We start from the raw sequence: 20,528 nt of genomic DNA, 5'->3' as shown, positions 1-20,528 counted from the left end.
CGATACAAGATCCTCTCGTGCTGCGCATTCTATCCACTGTCAACGTCAAACAAGCCCTCCCCCCAACCTTCAGCCCGCACTCAGTTTACCACTGTCGGCACTCCGGTTGTCCGGTCCTCCTCCCCCTCAGTTCAGTTGAGCTTGTTCGGTCGAGCTTCTTGGGTGATTTCGTGACTGTTACAAACCGCGATGCTTCGGAAGTGACATTTTCAGTGCTAAGTGAACACAAATCCTTCCAAAATGTTGGCCGACGGAGAAATAGTGGGCGACGGATCATGGAACCTCATGGTTTACGTGACCGATCTGAACGAGAAACGCACCTTGGTTGTAAAAGGTGACATGCACATTGGAGGAGTGATGCTGAAATTGACAGAACTCTTCGGTAAGATTGTTATTGTAACCTTTAGTGTAGTCCTTGATTTGTTTTCTACAATGAGTCATACTTGATGGCTTAACTTTAGTGTGTATGTGTGTTAAGTATCTCGTTTCTTTTACAGCTGTCTTGTTATTAGTAATTCAGTTCACTAATAATAAATTAGGAACAAAAAATTGGTTGAGTCATTTACATTTTAATTATAAAAACTGACCTGTACTCTGCATGTATTGTGAATCACTATAAGCAGAAATACAAAATGTTTGTATAACATTTTAACACTGTTATTAGTAATAGTTTAGAAGTCTTATGGTATTAGCTGCTGCAGTCTGCATACACATTCAAAATCAGTAAATTGAATAGGTTTTACATGGTGAATAGATGTTTATTTTATGTACACAACAGTTGTCAGTTTTGTTTAGACATTAAATATTGTGACTGTGGTCATTTAAATTTTGGAATTCTTATTTAATACTATGTTTACAAGTGTGTGTGATTTCATTTGCCATATCAATATCAAAGTATACATATTTATGATTATGACTACACCAAAATATGTTTAATTAAAAAAGTCAAAGTAAAATTATTGCAACTGACAAATTATTGCCAAACAAATCTTGGGCTCTGAGAATAAAAATGCTATTCCTAATTGTTCTAACTAGCTGTTAAAATGTGTACTAATTAGAATTAATAAGGATATCAAAATATGTATCCTTATAATATTGCCCATACAATTGGCATTCAATAGCCACAATTAAGCCTTTAGTGTCAATTTATTTCCCGTAGCATTTTAGACATAAGTGTAACTACATATTTCCTAGTTGCCATTTGTTTCTATTAAGCCCTCGCTTCCTAACAATTAAGTAGGTATTATGGTCAAAAATTCAATTATAAATTTAAAACTTCAAGGTCATTTATTTAGGCTTGTCCTTTGAGAGTCATAGAATACAATAATTCGGACAGAACAGGTTTCAGCATAAAACTCATGTTTCTGCCAAAGGTTTGGTTTCAGCCAAAGCCTTTCGCAGAAACATGGTTTGATGAAGCTGCCAAATCCTCAGAAGAAATAATCGTACTACCGTACAGAAAGGACACTTCCTACAAAACAGAAGTTTGACAGTGGTTCAGGGTCGAATCATGCTATCCCTTTCTAATATATGGATCTATCCCTTTCGGCTATTTAGGGTTGTCAAAATTCAAGTGATTATCTTATCTGTGGTCGTGCACGCAAAAGGAAGTCAAGTTGTGCCAACCCTAATAATTGCTCGGAGCAATGCTGAGCCGAACGGTGCCGAGTTCGACCAAAGTCAGGAGTGTCTCCCCACTGCCAAATCTTTCAACGGCGCCGAAATTGTTGGTAGTGTCCGACCAGTTTCAGGTAACTGAAAAACCTTATGGTTATGGCACGAAAATCATGTATCGGCCGAAGGTTCAGTTTTGGCTGATACAAAAGCAAAATGGAACCTTCAGTTTTGGCAATAAATCCAGTTTTCGTTGGACACTCAGTCTTTCTCTTTTAGAATTAAAAGCCAAAAGCCACTCTGCCCCAAATGGTCTTCTTGGCTATAATTGCAATCTCCGTCCTCATATCCACTTGTGTATTCCACTGGCGTTGTAAACTGGTTCTAACTGCATTAACATTTTATCAATATTCATAAAATTTGTAGGAAGTCAACTGGTACATTGTATGTACAGTCATCATTAAAAAAATAAATAGAATAATTTTTATTGCACAGATCACAGATGTTAAGATCGAAATGAAATCTTGCTAAAATGCGATTTTTTTTTCAGAAGATTAATTTAATTAGTTAGTAAGTATTACAATTTACAATCGAACTGAAAATTGTATGACAAGTTGCGTTTTTACTCAGCCTCTATAATTATAGGGCTGAAAAAGTAAAGCTAAGCTTATATCAAGTGAACTTTTCTATTTGCAGGCGAATTCAAACATACACTGACATCAGAAATCAGAATGATATTTGAATCATGTTATTTAGTTATCGTGCGTCTCGCCCGCGCCAATACATGTATGTACAAGTACGAGCGAAATGCAGGATAAAATGAATGACATAATTTACATATAATTTTGATGTTTACGTTCGAATTGGCCTGTCAGGCTTTTTGCAAGTTGTAAACTGAAAAAAGTCTACCTTTACTAAAGTGGCTAAAGCCAACTGTACCACCTATACCTGATTAGAAACGGCAGAGTGAGACAACCTGCTTTAGAGCGAGAGGAAACATGCGCGTACGCAAGCACGCGTCCTTCGCGGCCGCGATAAGGGGAGGGGGGAGTTTTTGCCCGCAGGTGAACCGATCAGTTATGCGGGCTATCGGACTAGCCCCTATAGGATATTGTTGTTTAATCAGAACAGCTTGGAAAAGGGGTAAAATAACATTCTGACCATCACATACCAACTTGATAATAATTTTTGATGCGTTTTTTAAATAGCTTATGCTCATTCGAACCTGGCGTAGAATTTTGTAAACTTGGATAATATATATAAAATTCCGTTATTCAATTTGGTACCTACTTTACCTATTTTAAACCTATAATAAATATGTATGTTTAAAACCTGTTCTAAGCTACATACTATTTTGTTTGTAAGCCAATTTATGAACAACTTTGGAGAGTATTTTTTGCATGAAGACTCATAATATTGCGTATAAGTGTATGTATTTAGTTGACCCCAACCCACCTAACTACACATTTGGCCTTATTTAGTACACGTCATAATATTCTAAGCATATGTCGCAAAAAAAAATATACAGCCATATATTACCCAAATACATCGGCAAAAAGATTCTTTCGCCAAAAACTTATTATACGTATTATTTATCATTCATTGTATTATCGGCTCCGTTACCATATCGACTTAGAGCCATGTAAGGCCCCACGCATCGCCTAGAAAAACCACAAACAGTTTATTAAATAAATCTCACCTACGCGATAAAATACGGAACGGAGGTCGCTATTCGCCCACTTCGCTAAAATGTATGTTATTGTATGAAACGTTACTGCAGCAATTCTGCCGCGCTTATAGTTCGTTATTTTTAGCATTAGGAATAAGGTAAACAATCTTGATGTGTTATTTAATTGAAAAACACACTTTAAAAATAACTTACGGCAAATATGTAACAATTATGAATCTAATACAATCTTTTATATTTCTTCTGATTTCATAAGTAATAGTTATTGATTTTTAAAAAGCGTTTTTCAATTAAAAGACATGTCAAGATCGCTTACCTTCTTTCAAGTTCAAAAAAAAAGCTATAGCATAAGAGCAGTAACTCATTTTGAAATCTCTTTCAATTGTAGAACATATCGTACAAGTACGAAGTACATATACAATACAATTGAGTGACATTTCAAAATGAGTTACTGCGCTTATGCTAACCGCGACAAAATTTTGATTCACACCTTTAATTTGGTGATGTCAGCGTGATCGTGTCAAGAATCATACATTAATAATTCATCATCGAAATATATGTATGTATAATCAGCTTATATTAATATTCCATTGCTGGGCACATTTATGGCATCCAATATTTTGCTACAATATCGGAATTAATACCGGTACCTAGCTTTTTTCAAAGAGTGTATTACTAGCCAAAGTCCAAATTATATTCCTTAATAAGTTATTAAATTTTTAGCAAATATATCGGTAAGTATTTTGGACATTAGAAACACTTCAAAATAAAGATATCCGGTGTTACCGAAAACATTATCGAACGAACCGAAACAGGTACAATGTTCATGTTGAAACAGTTTTGCAATCCATTCGTTTGCGACCGGTTAATAACAATAATATCCCGTTGATGCTAATTCTGTTTTGCAAGTAAATTGCATATTAAGTCAACACTTGCGTAATTTGTATTATTAGATACCTGAGCTTCGTATTTCACGTCTATTTTGTTGAGCAAAACTAACAACAGGTTCCATCAACATTTTATACCCAATAATACATCTGTGTAGATACAGTAACAAATAACAATGCTAAGAGAGCGTAGAGATGAGGTGTAAAGAGTTAGAATCATTGAGTCAAACAATTAACACTTGGTCAATATCATGCATTTTGTATCCTTATTACTTAGGCGCCGTTCATTTATTACGTAAGACGATTTTTGCTAGTTTTTGATCCGTTCCCTTCCCTTTGTAAGAAAAAATAAGATATTCTCGATCCTTGGCGTCTCGCAACAGCCCGATACCAACAGCTAGATAAGGTAATAATTAGGTAATATTGTATAAGAAAAAAATTTAAAACCGTTTTTTTTCATGGCATTTGCCCTTGATAAAAACGTGTAAAACTACAATTTTGCATTAAATTGAAACTATATAAACAACTAGTTCTTGAAACCAAACATTGCATCGTATCGTATTCTGCTCAAGTAATCGTACATACGATAAATTAAATTGTATCATTTCCTACACGACCATCAATAACATGTCACAAGTGTCACAACTGCGTGTTTCTTGGACAATAATAATCGTTAATTATCTGTGTATCTGAGGTCCTGACCCTGTCTGGAGGAAGTCTTTCCGTTCTTTAATTAACTACAAAGAATCGCCGCATTCAGCACCTCATTTGCTTCTGTCATTAAGCAAACCGCTTTTCCAAGAAAGACAGACAAATAACATAGAGTTAGACCGTAAAAAGTCTGCAGCGATTTTGATAGCCCACGCAGCGCAAGTGTCATTTTAAACGTCAAACTTCTATGAAATTATGACGTATAAATAACACTTCCACTGCGTGGGCTATCAAATCCGCTGCAGACTTTTATTGGTGCGACTATACATACATAACCATTCGGCCTGTTTCGAACTTTAAGTTACGTCAAAATTTGCTAAAGATACGGATCGGATATGCCAGTGACAAAAGTGACGTTTTTGTTTGAAGAAACGTCACTTTTGATACTGACATATCCGATCCATCTTTATCTTTAGTAAATTTTTGACGTATCAAGTTCAGAATCAGGCCGATTGTTAGAATAAGTATAAGGATTGAAAATTTCACTATGACATTAGAGTTTCCTGCTCGGTCAGAGGGACTTGACAAAAAGAAATCCGAAAATCTTGTATCTGCCTCTCGCTTTTGCTCATTCAAACGATAGAAGCACAGACGAACGAAAGATCGAAGTGGCCTGCGATTAAAGGCCTGAGGGCCTACCGCGAACCACGTCCGACGTGTTCCCTCTCTGTCGCACGTGTAAATGCGTACGTAAGTGTGACAGGGAGGCAACACGTCGAACGTCGTTCTCGGTAGGCCCTCTGATTTCAAGAAAGGGCTATGAACAAGTCTCAAGTGCCGTATTAGGACTCCCTCAAATCTCAAGTGTCTCTCGACAGTCTCGTCTCAACCCTTTTGAGCCGAAAATACTGCTATCTATACCGCTTTAGATTACTGCGCAGAAGCAATGACGGGTGTTTTTTTTTTGAAGTTTGATAGATTTATGAATTGTATACAGATGTCTATCAGAATGAAAAAATGAATTGTGATCTACTCTGGTCTGGACATGTCACTAACGTTATTTGTACAGTCGCTATCAGATATATCGGAGCTGCCGAGGTGCTCAAAAATATCTGAACACGCACATAGAGGCGTTTTGCAGATATTTGTGAGCACCTTGGCCGCTTCAATATATCTGATGGCGACACTACAATTTGATTTGAAAAGTGTACACCTTAAAAATCTTAGAACATCAATATTTTTATAAAAATATTGATTTATTAACAGTAAATCGAACATTATATATTCTAAATTAAAGCGGAAAGGAAATTAAAGAAAAATTTCATTTCATATCCATCGTAATTTTTACTTTTCATCGGTGTTATAACTAAGTAAATATATCGCAAGCTTTTGTTCATCCTCCAATGCATGTATTTAGTTATGTATCTTGCCCTCATTTTGGATTTTGTTTGTTTGGAAAATTCCTCGTTAAATTACTTTTTGCTATTCAACTTCGTTGGATCGATGAATGAATCTTTTCGATACGGTGTTTAAAGTCTTTAACATTTCACCCAAGCCATACTCAGATTTAAGGCAGTATGCGTAATCCAACCTTGAATGGTTTCGGGTCTTGCCTTTTTAAAGAAATCCAATGCCGGCGACACTTTTGTACCTGTAACCTTCAAGATTGTTTCATTTGCATACGTTTAAAAACACTGCGATAAATAGCGTATGTCCCATTTGAGCCCTTTTTAGGGTTCCGTACCCGAAAGGTAAGAACTGGAACATATTACTAAGACTCCACTGTCCGTCTGTCTGTCACCGAGATGTATCTCACGAACCGTGATAGCTAGACAGTTGAAATTTTCACAGATGATGTATTTCTGTTGCCGCTATAACAACAAATACTAAAAACAGTAGGGTTCCCATACAACAAACGTGATTTGCCGTTTTTGCGTAATGGTACGGAACCCTTCGTGCGCGAGTCCGACTCGCACTTGGCCGGTTTATTGAAGATATAAGTTAGAATTTTTGATGTCGAAATTGGTAACATGGTACACCAAGCATACGTACTCGGGCCACCAAAAATAATGCTGAACATTAAATGTAGTTGCTTTTGTTACACAACGGCTTTGTCAGAGATAAGATAATGAAATCCGTTTGCGTAACTTGGTACGTAAATATGCATGGAGATAGCAACGTTGACAATATTGAAGTATTCAGTCAGAAACAAAAGGTGTTAAGGTGGCCAGTGGCCACTGACGAGCATTCCAACAGTCAAAATTGCGTGGCTGCAATCCAAAATCGGTCCGTGAATGTCAAAAACGTACAATGTTTAATATTAGGATGCCGTCCATTTGGATGAATCCACTGTGACGGCATCCATTTGGAAGGCTTGTCAGTGGCCTGCTTTAACTTGTTGAGTGAACGACCTGTTCAAAATTGTGGCTTTCCATTAAAGAAGGGTCCTTGTACTTCATGTGCATTTGTGAAATAGGGACCATTATATCAAAATTCTGTTGGAATTTCAGATAAAAAGGTCCTTATTGCACTTGAAGCATAAATACCCTCCTGTGATGGAAAGCCACAATTATTCTTTATAAGATTCGCTTTCGATCGTTATGTGTGTAAATATTTGATGCATTCTCGTTGAAAACGATTGCTTTCACAATTTTGTAATGTTGTTGACCGAGCGTTATTAAAGGTGTCCGTTTCAGCTTGAGCGAAAATTATCCAGAACTCCAGATGTTCTCATCTACAGGTCGCAATTCTCAATAGATTCAAGTTAATTGCTTTTGTCGCTGTCGGTTATGTATTTAGACGCCTCTTCGAGTACTACTGTTATCAGGTCATCGACCTCTATAACTGATCGCCTCATCTGCATAGCGAGACAATGAGCGGACGATCGCTTATCGCTCAGTGGCGGCCGCGAGCGGAAACACGGAAATATGGACGGACCCCACATTTACGACCCAGAAAATACAGTCAAGTCGGGTATTGTGTACATTATTGTACCATACCAGACATAATGCACTTAAAATAAAAGAAAAAGTTTCGAAAGAGCAAAAAGTCTCCAATAAGTTAGGAAAGTTTAGGATGGTTCTGGGATTTCACAGGAATTAACCTTTTAACGGGAAGGGTCCTCAAGTCAAGCCTCATTGCCAGCCTCGGTCCTAGAAATTCTGCTTAAGGAAAATATACAAAAACATAATGTATATGGTGGTAATTTTTTCCTTATACTTAAATATCTTATTCTGCTCAATAACGGGTTAAAGGATGTGGAAAATTCCCCATACCTAAAACAGAACTTTGAGGAGTCTCACAGATCTTTTGATATGGAAAGTTTCCGTCCGCTATCAGTAAAAACTGACTAATTTCAAAATATCTGTACAAATTGAAATGTATTTCAATCACTATTGTCCCCAATTTGGATATTTTATTGTAATTAATCCGTGTCTTATTTATTATACATATTAAGAGTTAACACATAGGTAGTAAAAAACCTATCGTTGCTCAAAGATGTCATTAATTCCTAACGCCATAATGCCATGCCAGGCATCCCATACAAGTCTTCGGATTGCACATTTATTCCAAATAGGCAGTCATTATATTCAGTAGCCATGCCGACGTAATACAACAAACTTAGTTAAACTGGACAAATATGGGAAATACTAAGCTATTGTGACGATCCTTTAGGCAAACTAATGGTATTGAATTAATCCTTATCTAGAAACCAGTAGCATCATTGACAAAACTAAGTAATCATTTATAAGCTTTATTGCGACTAGATAAGGTGCACTAATGGTCAGTAAAAGAGCTGTCAATACAGATGGGTTCGAAGTATTCACGTTATCGGGGACAGGGAACAAGGAGCGTATAAATGTAGTGATAATCCCGGTAAGAAAGGCCGTTGTTGTACTCACAAAGTTAAATTTGTGCAGGGATGATAAAAGGGTCATTTAAAGTGAGTAATGTTAACATTAAAGGTTAAAAACGCTCATTGAAAGAAAAAGAAACAACTTAGCCGAAAAGCTCAGAACGAGTCATGTGCCTAATTCTTTTTTGCACCAACGCATTGGAGCTGTTTCTCTAAGAATTATAAGATAAATTTCGTCTTGTAGCCATTTTGCAAGGCCGAAACGTTATGAGCTGTTTTTTCGGTCAATTGAGCGTTATTTTTTCGGTCAATTAAATTAAACTTAACGCTAAACATATCACCAACTTTGTAGAACCAGAAGGTAAATTTGCAATGCGTTTACGTTGATTTGACTTGCATCAACGAACGCGTCTCTACTATCACTAATTACCTATATATGTATGTATGAAGCTATCAGGAATTTTAAAAGTGCGCCATGCCCTTTTGACTCGAAACTGATAAGACCAGTGTACTTAATACCATCCCGCAAAAGGCAGCCGGACACTAACGGTCGCGCGCATTCTCACTTCACTGCCACACGACTAATTGCTTAGTCTTGCGAATGTCTATGTTAATGCTTGCTTTCCTTGGGCTTTCTCTCGGATTCTGTGCTGCGACCCTAAACTGCATTTTCCATGTTTCACTTGTCACTTTAAGCACCCGTGTGCGGCAATCGACGCCTTAAAAGGTTGCGTCTTGCGTCTTAAACTTCAGGATTTAATTGTTAGTCGTAAACTGGTATTGGTGTCGGCAGAAGAGTTGAGGTGAATGATTACACAGGGTCACACAGCTACATAGAAAAGGTTCTTAAATGAAGAAATGTCTGACTTTAGTGCAGGATATTTGACCTAATAACATTGAATAACTGTTCGGCTTATCTTACAGATAAGATGGTAGTGAATGAACAAATGTGACTAAAGTGTGCAATATTTCGAAGAAACTCTGTGGTTATTCTTGCAGTTGCCCTTCAATCTGCTATAAGTATTTACGAAAGGAACACTAACTTAAAATCCAGCTGTCATAACAAGACATGTAGAGTGCGTGACCTCAATATAAAACAGGTACAGCGTGGATTTTATATGAAAATGTGGATATTTCAGTACAAATCTCGCGCGACTATAATCCTATGAATTCACCTTATGCTCTTCTGAATACCTCATGGAAGTGGCTTCTGTCATATAGTGTTTTGTTTTATTTATTGGAAACAGTTGGGATATTCTTTAGTGATCGTTCAATGACCCCATCAAGTAACATGTCGAAACGTTAAGTGATAGTTACAGGTAAGTATACATATGAAGCGTCGGGGGCTGGACTGAACGGTTATGGCTACTAATGATAGACTTGGGGCTAATGTGTCGTTGCATCATCATAATGACTTGTAAATGCAGTCTAGGTTCAACATGCTAGTTGCTTTTAAAGATCTTTAGAGATATCGTCGATTGTCTTTTTGTTTCAAAAGTTTAAGGCTTTGAAGATTTTAAGGAACTACCTATATTAATTAAAATATTGAAAGTAACAAAACATTTAACATTGCATCATTTGATATCAAATATCTAGTATTAAACTATTGAAGAGCGATGATATTAAGTAATAACTTATTTTGTGACGTGAGACTTTCTAGCCCGCTTGCATAAAACTACATTCAAGAGCAATGACATTGTAACCAAAGTGACCGTTTTCATGCGTTTTTTACGTAACTGATAACGATATGCCCACGTGTAAATATGAAACACTTATACAAATGCATACAAACATGGTCCTATTCTATAACATCAACACTTATCTAATCACAATTACACCTTAATTTCTTCGCAATACGGCTCACTATTGTTCAAATCCAGTCGTCCAGTCGCCATCAGATGATCAGTGCTCACAAATATCTTGATACACCTATTGTTAAGGCGTTAGAGTACATGTTCAGATATTTTTAGAGCACTCGGCCGCTTCGATATATCTGGCGACTGTCCATGGCACAACCGCAAGACCGCAGCTCAGAGTGATTCAAGATTGCGGATGACTCTATATCGCGACGTGAGTATGATTCGGACCGGTTTTGCCGGCCAGTCATCTGACGTCAGATGGACCTTACAAGGTGATTCCAGTGTGGTTTTTAAATGCATTCCATGCTAAATATGTCATAATGAGGGAACGGACTGTATTGTAGTCTTGTGGAGAAATATAACTATATATAAAAAAGAACAACCAATACGTAATGTGATAGAAAAGCGTATTAAATCACTAAAGTCTCAATAAACAACAATCTCATATAATAAAAAGGGAATTGGCTGTACATAAAGAACGACAGATAAGAATGAATGAGCGTGACAATATGTATGTAGTACAGAATGTAATGCATAATAGAATAGAATAGAATTTATTCGTAAGAACAAACAAACGAGACAATACATAATATAAAAGAAAACACAAAATAAGATTAAAGTGCCACGAAATGGCCCCATCTCAGCATGTTGCTGGTGGCTTCCAGCGCTGATCTTGCGACGAGACCATCAGGTGAGAAGAATCACGGAAGGTAACAAACTAATTGCTTTCCTTCGTATTTTCACGGAAACTTACGACGTGTCTTGCTATTTCAATCGTCTCGGTACAGTCCCCATCAGATATATCGGAGCGGCTAAGGCGCTCACAATAATCTGAGCACGCCTCTATTGTCAAGGCGTTAGAGTACGTGTTCAGATATTGTGAACACCTTGGCCGCTCCGATATATCTGATGGCGACTGTACAAAAAGTACTGACGTTGACTGAAGTAGCATGACAAATACGAACGTTTCCGAGAAAATACGAAGGGAAATAATTATGCAATACATCTGTATGCATGCTATAATGCATATGGCATGATGTATTTTCTTTTTCAAATCTTGAAGAGAACATTCCTATTTAATTTTTGCATCAGACTGTCATCTAAATAAAAGAGTCAATGACTTCCATTAAAACTTATAGAATTTGCAACGCGGTTTAGGTACCGATAACGTACAAACGTACATAAAATAAATTGAGACAACTGATACAGTTATCGAAACATTTAATTAGAAATTCAAGGTTTTCCTTAATTAACGATAACAATATCCTTGAACTCAAGTTTATCAGCTAAGTTTTTCCCGTGACTGTCGTAAAAGTGGTTAGTGTTTGTTTAAATAGCTTACCGACCCTATGAGCTCAATATGTCAGGTTATATTTCAATAACTTTGGTACTGCCATACAATAAATAGGGTCATTGCGTCAGTTTACCGGCCAGTGTCTGTTTCCGTCCACTTGGCGTAGTTGCTTGCTTAGTACTTTAAAAAAATCTGTCTCTAGAAAACTTAAATGTTCCATCATCCAGTGGCGTAAAAAGTTCTGACCCCCATTTCTTTCTTTCGAAGTTGTTGAAATGTATTAGATATTGTAATTCAGTGTATAAATAAACTATCTGTGTGCCAATTTTTTTCCAAATCCGTTTAGCCGTTTCAAATTCAAATTTAAGTGCAAACATTCCCATGCCAACACTATTGCAATGAATTCCATTTTCTCCTCCGTTCCATTCCTTTGTTTATTTTAAAACCCATAAATCTATATGGTGCTATGAAAACTACATACCCGTTCCAATTCAGCTTCTATTTATAATCGTCTGACTTCATTCGGGGTAGCCGTGCTAGAAACACACCCGTATTCCGTTTTTAAAAACACTAAACTAATATCAGTGCATTCTGCTTGTTCTAATGGACAGGTACACGGGTGCAAGCAAGACGCGCCAAGATTAGCGTCTAATTTTTGAAATTGGAATACGTGTCACGCACGTTTCGACGCGTATACGCTTCGCCGAGGTTACTGTTGATGTTTTGCCAAAGGAAAACCGTTAGCCAGGTGAGCGGAGATGAATTTTGAAAATAGAACCGACCGAATTTTGAGAATAGATGAAGGTTGAACCTTTTTGTACTACTAAAATTAAAAGAGTGACATAGATGATAGCCTGATATTTTGTTCCTTGATTTTAGAAGTACCTATACTTGGTCAAGCAGATCTTGTCAATATGCGCTCCACTCACTATCAGTATGTCATTATTTGGACAATTCTTCAAAAATATTAAAAATGTTTAATAACTTCATTATCGTCCATCATTCTTTCTGTCATTTCTGATTCCATCATTCTAATCAATTCACTGTCAGAAGTAATATGTCATTTCTAGTATCATTACTTTGACATAACTCCAATACTTATGGAAATTATTAAAATTAACTTCATTACTTGCCGTCATTCCTTCATGACACTCCCTACACTATCACTAAAAACGTCATTCCTTCAAAGTAATGTCAGTATTCATGATAGTGTCGGGGCCGTAATAGAAAAAGGCGGCAAATTTGAAAAATGTAGGCGCGAAGCGATATAGTCTCATAGAAAATTTGAATTTCGCGCCTTTTTCTACTGACAAGATTTGCTTGATCATCTATAAGTGGATTACAACCAAGTACCTACATAAGTGGATTACAATCAATGCTATTGGTTGCTTCCCGGCACGTCTCTCATCTCCGCCTATCAGTGGAAAGGCAGCATAAAATATTGTTTATAAAACAAATGAAGTTCGCAAAATGGAACATTTCTCACTGGCCTATTAGCTTTCTCTAGATTTTAAAAATAGAACGTAATAGCGCGAAAAAAAACAAACAAGAAAATCTAGTCTCAAGGTTAAAATATGTCACAACACTCCCCAGACAGCTGTGCCAAACCTTTTTTCACTAACTACATTATTACGTGTAAACATATTCAGTACATCAGTTCAAGGTCTGGGTGTGTCGCCGCTCCTATTTGTTGACCCATTAAGCGACTTTGTTTTCTCATAAGCTCCTCGTTAGGGTACATGTGCTGTTTATTCGAAGTAAACATCATAATTATTCTTTACTGGCCGCGAATGAGACTTTGTGATAATAAGTTCAAATCCGAACGGTACCTTTAAGTGGGTGTACCTAGTGTGTTTTCGTCGTGTGGACTTTGTTTTTAGGGTTCCGTACCCAAAGGGTAAAACGGGACCCTATTACTAAGACTTCGCTGTCCGTCCGTCCGTCCGTCTGTCTGTCACCAGGCTGTATCTCACGAACCGTGATAGCTAGACAGTTGAAATTTTCACAGATGATGTATTTCTGTTGCCGCTATAACAACAAATACTAAAAACAGAATAAAATAAATATTTAAATGGGGCTCCCATACAACAAACGTGATTTTTGACCAAAGTTAAGCAACGTCGGAAGTGGTCAGTACTTGGATGGGTGACCGTTTTTTTTTTGCTTTTTTTTTCGTTTTTTTTTGCATTATGGTACGGAACCCTTCGTGCGCGAGTCCGACTCGCACTTGCCCGGTTTTTTAAGGTGTAATGATATACCTATACCTGTTGCCAATGCTGAGTAACAAACAAGGTACATATGTGGATGTAAGTACGTCTCCGGTCTTATCCTTGTTACCACACTGTGAAATACATAGTTTGTCATAAATTCTTCTTGAATTAGTCAATGTCGATGTTACGCATTGTTTACTATTGTTATGAAGTCATTACCACATTGACAAATGTATTGGGAATTTTGGTCAGTATAATGACATTATTATAGGATAATTACTTATGCAATATGATTACCTTTAGGACTGATAAGTTTCTAAAGTCAACTCATGATGATTAACATCCCTTTCGTGCAGAAAACAGTGTTGCCAACTCGGATTTTGAAAAAATTCTAGACTAATGTCTAGATTATGCCAAAGTTTTTTGAAATACCTATGCTAAAAAAATGCTAAAATATCACTTGAAACTAGACACTTAAAACACATACATTTTTCAAATTTGCCGCCTTCTTCTACTGACAAGATCTGTTTGACCAACTTTATATAGTCCGTCGACGTCCATCCGTCCGTCCACTAAATTCAAAATTCATATGAAAATATGAACCACATAAGGCGATGTGGAGATGATGGAGTGGCGTTGGCCCATCGTATAGAGGAGCCATTAAACGTCACAAGCTTCAATTAATTTATGTTTTATCTCTTACTTACCAATGTCTAAGTCAAAATGACAGATTAAGACAAACGATTTGTAGCTAATTGCGTTTATGAATAACGCCTTTTATTTGAATTGTAGTTGTTAGCAACTTTTTTCACAGGTTTATTTAGTACTGATCGAATTCCATGGTATAATAATATACTCCGCCTGGTACTCTCTTCCCGTCTTCGTGGTCACGTGACTGACACAAGCCTACGTCATCATGCGACAGCGCTATATGATAATATGCGATAGCGCTATATATAGCGGCCATGTTATTGTGACGTAGGCTTGTGTCACTCTGGGAAGAGAAGAGCATGTTTTATTAGACTATGATCGAATTCTATGGAATGTCGGTTGCCCAACTGGCTACTTCAGCAGAATTTAGAGCAGGCTATTGATATATTAACGATTACTGCGTAATACGCTTATAACGGTTATGGCGGCCATTGAATTCTGAAGATAAAAATATAAATAACTTTATTACAATGCGATGGTGAAAGAATGGAACAGTTTCTTATGTGAAAAAGTTTTAACGATTCTATAGTGAGTGTTGACGATCGCTGACTTTCAGGAAAACTCGTTTATTACGTTTTCATCACACTCGCTCAGTAAATGTGAAATCGCACGCAGTTTTAGCGGTAGTTATAGAAAAGCGCACTCCCTAGGGAGTTATGAAGTTTCTAGTGCCATAATTAACAGTTTTTTGTCTTTTTACTTAATTTTTGTATCGCAAGTGTGATGAAAAACATTGTGTGTAACTCGGGGCGTAATAATATTGCAAACTCGAGTCTATAAATCACTCCGGCAAGCCGTAGCGATTTAACTTACTCTCGTTTGCAATATTCAACTTACGCCCCATGTTGCACAATGTACTATAACCACCCCATGATTATACACCGTGTTTTTTTTTTATTTCCGTTAATTTCAGGGGTGCATTCCAGAGCTTAAATCAAGTAACTTTCTCAAAGACACCGATATTCTGATTAACTCCATTTCCGAGATAATCAATAATTTTTTTTTTTCCTATAATGCCTCTACAAGCGTGTACACTTGCCTTAGGGCCGGTTTACATATTGATTAGTGTTTAGAATGAGTTCATGCATTTGCTACTAAACTTAAGTACAATCTCGGTCGATCGATGTTCGAAATGACATTGATGTGTCACAGATTTCAATTGTTTGGTTGAGTTAAATGTAATGCCCGTGTTACAACAACGCTATATGCTACATTTAATTACTTTTTAAACTTAATTATATTTTTCAAAAAAAGCAAAAAACAATATTTTTTTTGAGAATTAACTATGCCATTTAGTTCTCTTAAACGTACTTAACCATACCCCGAAGTTAACGGATTTCAATAAAAACACGGTGTATAGTCTGTGCGGAAAGAGTAGAGTCGTAGAATGTATTGGATCCCATAAATTTTACGTCTCTTCTCTTTCCGTACAGACTCTACCCTTGTTTCAGTTTCAGAGCTAATCCGTTACTATCCGGATCCTAAGCGCCTCTTGGACCATATCACTAACCGGGGGTTACCCGGTTAAACCGTTAACCCAGTGTCAAAATGGTAACTCCAGGTTTAATAGGTTAATCCCGGGCAAGTGGCACTAAGTCGGCGACATAAGTTTGTAGTACAAGCCTTATGGACCTACGTAAAATAAAATTACATAAACTTGGGTGCAACTGTTGTGTTTATTTGTAAACATGATCTTTACACCCTCTCTTGACCTGGCGCATACTTCCAAGTTCTAAATTGAAATGATTCGCGAAACGGACACCGTTTTATGCCCGTTTTGGAATTTGTAACATTTATTAGTATTGCAACGTCTTATCTCGCGCTGGCGTTTTCAAAAGTGTACTTTATTTTGTACGTTTTGAGGTTAATTTTTTAATGGAAGTGATTAAAATAAAAGGTTAAGACGATATGCGGGCCATCAGACGGTTTGGGTGTTGTTAAAACAGCTTACCGAACTCAAGTGAGTCTGAAACTTCACGGGCGTGTCAATCGCCTGATTTCTTTAAACACATTTTTGTCGAAGTGTTATTTCAATGATATTCTGGTAATTTTGGAGTATGGGACCTATACCAGACCAGACAACCAAAAATAACATCATTATGTCGAAGCATCGCCATAAATATGTCCAAAAAAATGAGGACGAAAACGCTTTGATCATCATCATTCGCTTGCCCTTATCCCATTCATTTGGGGTCGGCGCAGCATGTCTTTTTCTTCCATACCTCTCTCTCGCCCATCATCTCATCATTCACTTGCGTTCGTTTCATATCATCTCTGACACAGTCCATCCACCTTTTTCTCGATTTTCCTCTCCCATTACTTCCCTCCACATTCATTCGTAATACCTTTTTCGTCTTTGAAAATGGGAGTTTATAGGATCATTTCGTCAGTTTACAGGCACTGGACGGTGCTTGCTGTATCACCCCCTGTGCCTGTAGTTCACCAACTGACGCAATGACCCTAAGTTTAGTAGGTTTACGCTCACTGCGGGAAACAGCTATCTTCTAGACTAGAGTGAGATGGTAATAACTCTTACTTACACTACTTTCTCATTCTAGCTTCTATCTCTAGCAGACCCGTAAGCACTAGGTTTTACATGCCTAGGTCACATTAGGATGGCATCCTCTTTCGATCGACTGGTCTCTGTAGGCTATGAGAATTCACATGTGCGAAACTCAAATGGGCTAATTGTAGTGAAAATGATTGCCTGTTAAGCCCTTCTGGCTTTGATCAGTGTAAGGGTCGGCAAATATCGGGTCAAGGAACTTTGTATGGAACGTCGTCATGACCATTTTTGAATCTTATTGCAACGAGATAGGGTCTACAAGTGTGTTGATGATGGTACGATATAATTTGTCAGTGCTCAGTAGTGGAAGAATTCCTCGTCAGCTTTAGGCTTTCTCGTTTTTTAGTGTTCCGTACAAAACTTTGTTTACGGAACACTTATGGGATCACTTCGGTCTTGCAAATCAGTTAAATACGTTTTTCTCAGAGACCGTTTGACATAGATACCTAAAATTTGGAACAGTTATAGCAATTACCACCACTCATATTGTAAATAAGTCAAAACTGCTTATTTCTTATTAAAGGGGGAAATTTAGGGGGTTGAGAGGGGTAGGCTGAAACTTTTTTCATTTGTAAGAATCGTGTGGGGTACCATTAGAAAGCTTGCAAAAAATTGAGTCGATGGACTGATTTTGACTTCATTTTAGACTGCAATAGTTTCGTCAAAAAATGCATTTAAAGTTGCAAGTTTTCATACAAAAATTTTCACCTCTGTCCTGGCGATTTTCGCGAAAACTATAGCTAACAGGCAGCTGACCAGTTAATACCCAACTTAAAGAAGCATGGAGACGGCGGGAAAATTATCAGCTTAACTTTATCTTTATTAGTTTTTCAACTGCAGCTTGACCTTTAGTTGCTTAGGGCTAGCTAACTGATGCTTACACTGGTCAATTCATATTAGGCGAGAAACATCCTTAGTTAAAACTATGGCATTGAAATTTATGACTTATGTCTGTGACACAAAGTTTAATTCTGCTTGCTTATTTTTGTGGGATATTTAATTTGATCTCAATAGCCTACTATAAGTATGAGAGAGATCTACAAAATACGACCTTATTATATTGCAAATAAGTTTAAATTTCGAACGGGCTTTCCAACCAATGGACTATCTCTCTCTCTCTCATCTCAAAAATCTGTAAAATTCAAATTAAGAATTCCGTTCTTGACTGTCGTTGTGTTTTTTTTTCCACAATAGGACACATAGAGTTAGTAAGGCGTATAGAGATAATAAAGTCATTTAATATTTATGAACAGCTTTGGCCTCATGTATAGATTTTATTGAGAGTATCTATCTATTGATTCGTCGAAACAATATACACAATATTCCTTTTCATTAAGTACCATTACATTTCTGTATTAATTGTATAATTATAATATCTATTAATTATATTCAGTACTTATGTATATTTTTGAACGGATCGGTGAGCAACAAGATTCAGGGCTATAACCGCGAAAATAGAAGTTCGCAAATTGCGAGCATTTTTCTCTGTCACTCTAATTACGCCTTCATTGGAGTAAAAGAGAAAGATCCCCGCAAATTGCGAATTTCGGTTTTCGCGGTAGCCCCTCAGTCCTCTTACGAGAAAATAATTTTGGAAGACATTAAATAGTATATGACAGTTAAATATCACAGTTTTTAGAAACAAAGGTAAAACTTACGAAATATATAAAGTAAGCCGATCTTAAGCAGTGGTGGCTGAGGGGATATGACATCTGACTTTCAATCCGGAGGTCGCGGGTTCAAATCCTGGCTCGTACCAATGAGTTTTTCGGAACTTATGTACGAAATATCATTTGATATTTACCACTAGCTTTTCGGTGAAGGAAAGCATCGTGAGGAAACCTGCATACATCTGCGAAGAAATTCAATGGTGTATGTGAAGTCCCCAATCCGCATTGGGCTAGCGTGGGGGCTATAGCCCAAGCCCTCTCGCGCATGAGAGGAGGCCTGTGCTCAGCAGTGGGACGTATATAGGCTGAAATGATGATGATGATGAAGCCGATCTTGTTTTTAGCAGTTCTAAATAATATTAAAGTCTATATATATGGCATAGAACTAGAAACAAAAAAAAAAAAATTATGAGTTCTAAATTCAAATTGTAGGAGTATACATTTAAGGTATTATTATTATAGGCCAAGCGCGCAGCACGATTTTAATTTTTGCGACACGATTTTAGAATCGCGCTGTAATATATCGCAGAAAATTCACTGCGCGCACTGCGATGAAAAAGTCGACGATTTGTTCATTCTCAACATGGATTTCGTACCAGTCGCTTGTCATGAAACGTGTCTTTAATATGCGATTGCTGTATGACTTTGAGCATTTATAACACAAAGGTGATCCCCGTCTATTTCCATAATTAAATGGTCAACATCTAGCGTCTCATTTTGAGACTCCATTGGAAATGCAGGTGCCGAGATGTTGGGGTCTGGAGAGCGAAATGCCGACTGAGGTCCGGCCGGGGTGCGATTTTATTATCATAGTACGCGCGGGGCCATACAACTCCGCATGCTGCAATTCACTTTGCGACAATCGCGTCGCGAACAATCGCGGAAAAATGTGACAAATCACAATTTTAAAATCGCTGCGATTTTTTTGTCGCATATGCGCGCACTAACATATAAACACATACGTTGCATTTCTGCGACAAAATTATCGCAGGACAAAAAATCGTGGTGCGCGCTTGGCCTTACTCTAAATTATTATAATACATCAAGCATTCGCGAGATGCTCGACTTCGGTATTCAAACACAAAGCAATAGTACAAGAATCTAACGAAATGCAAAGGCCGAAGGAGCGATTCGAAGATCCGAAGCGTCCGACAGACGCGCGCCTCCCGTAACTTTTCCAAGTATTTTTAAGTACAAGTGTCTAAGTCGCTAGATCCAAAGGCTGAAGTCGCATTGGGCCGAAAGCCCGAAGCATCCAGGAGGTCAGTTCTAAACACAGGTAATTAATACAAGTGTCTAAATGCGAAGGCCGGAGGCCGAGCTCCGCGTAGGGCCGAAGGCCCGAAGCCTGCAAGATATGTCAGTGGTTAAACACAGAACTGACAGCCTGGACGCTTCGGGCCTTCGACCCTACGCGGAGCTCGGCCTTCGGCCTTCGCATTTAGATACTTATACTATTGTTCTGTGTTTAAGTACTAACATCCTGGACGCTTCGGGCCTTCGGCCCTACGCGGAGCTCGGCC

At 37.6% G+C, this 20,528-nt stretch overlaps 1 protein-coding gene across 1 annotated transcript in view; it reads left to right on the top strand.

The window, feature by feature from the left end:
• Positions 1–115: 115 nt before the first annotated feature.
• The window catches only part of LOC134673267 (unc-112-related protein-like), an 84,084-nt gene continuing 63,671 nt past the window's right edge, over positions 116–20,528 (top strand). Inside the window, exon 1 of the mRNA XM_063531232.1 lies at positions 116–390. Within this exon, the coding sequence (XP_063387302.1) occupies positions 241–390 (150 nt within the window). The 5' untranslated portion in view covers positions 116–240. The remainder of the gene's footprint in view (positions 391–20,528) is intronic.

Source organism: Cydia fagiglandana, chromosome 18 (assembly GCF_963556715.1).
Source record: "Cydia fagiglandana chromosome 18, ilCydFagi1.1, whole genome shotgun sequence".
Taxonomy (NCBI): domain Eukaryota; kingdom Metazoa; phylum Arthropoda; class Insecta; order Lepidoptera; family Tortricidae; genus Cydia; species Cydia fagiglandana.
Note: the sequence above shows the minus strand (reverse complement) of the source record. Positions and strands in the feature narration are given on the sequence as shown.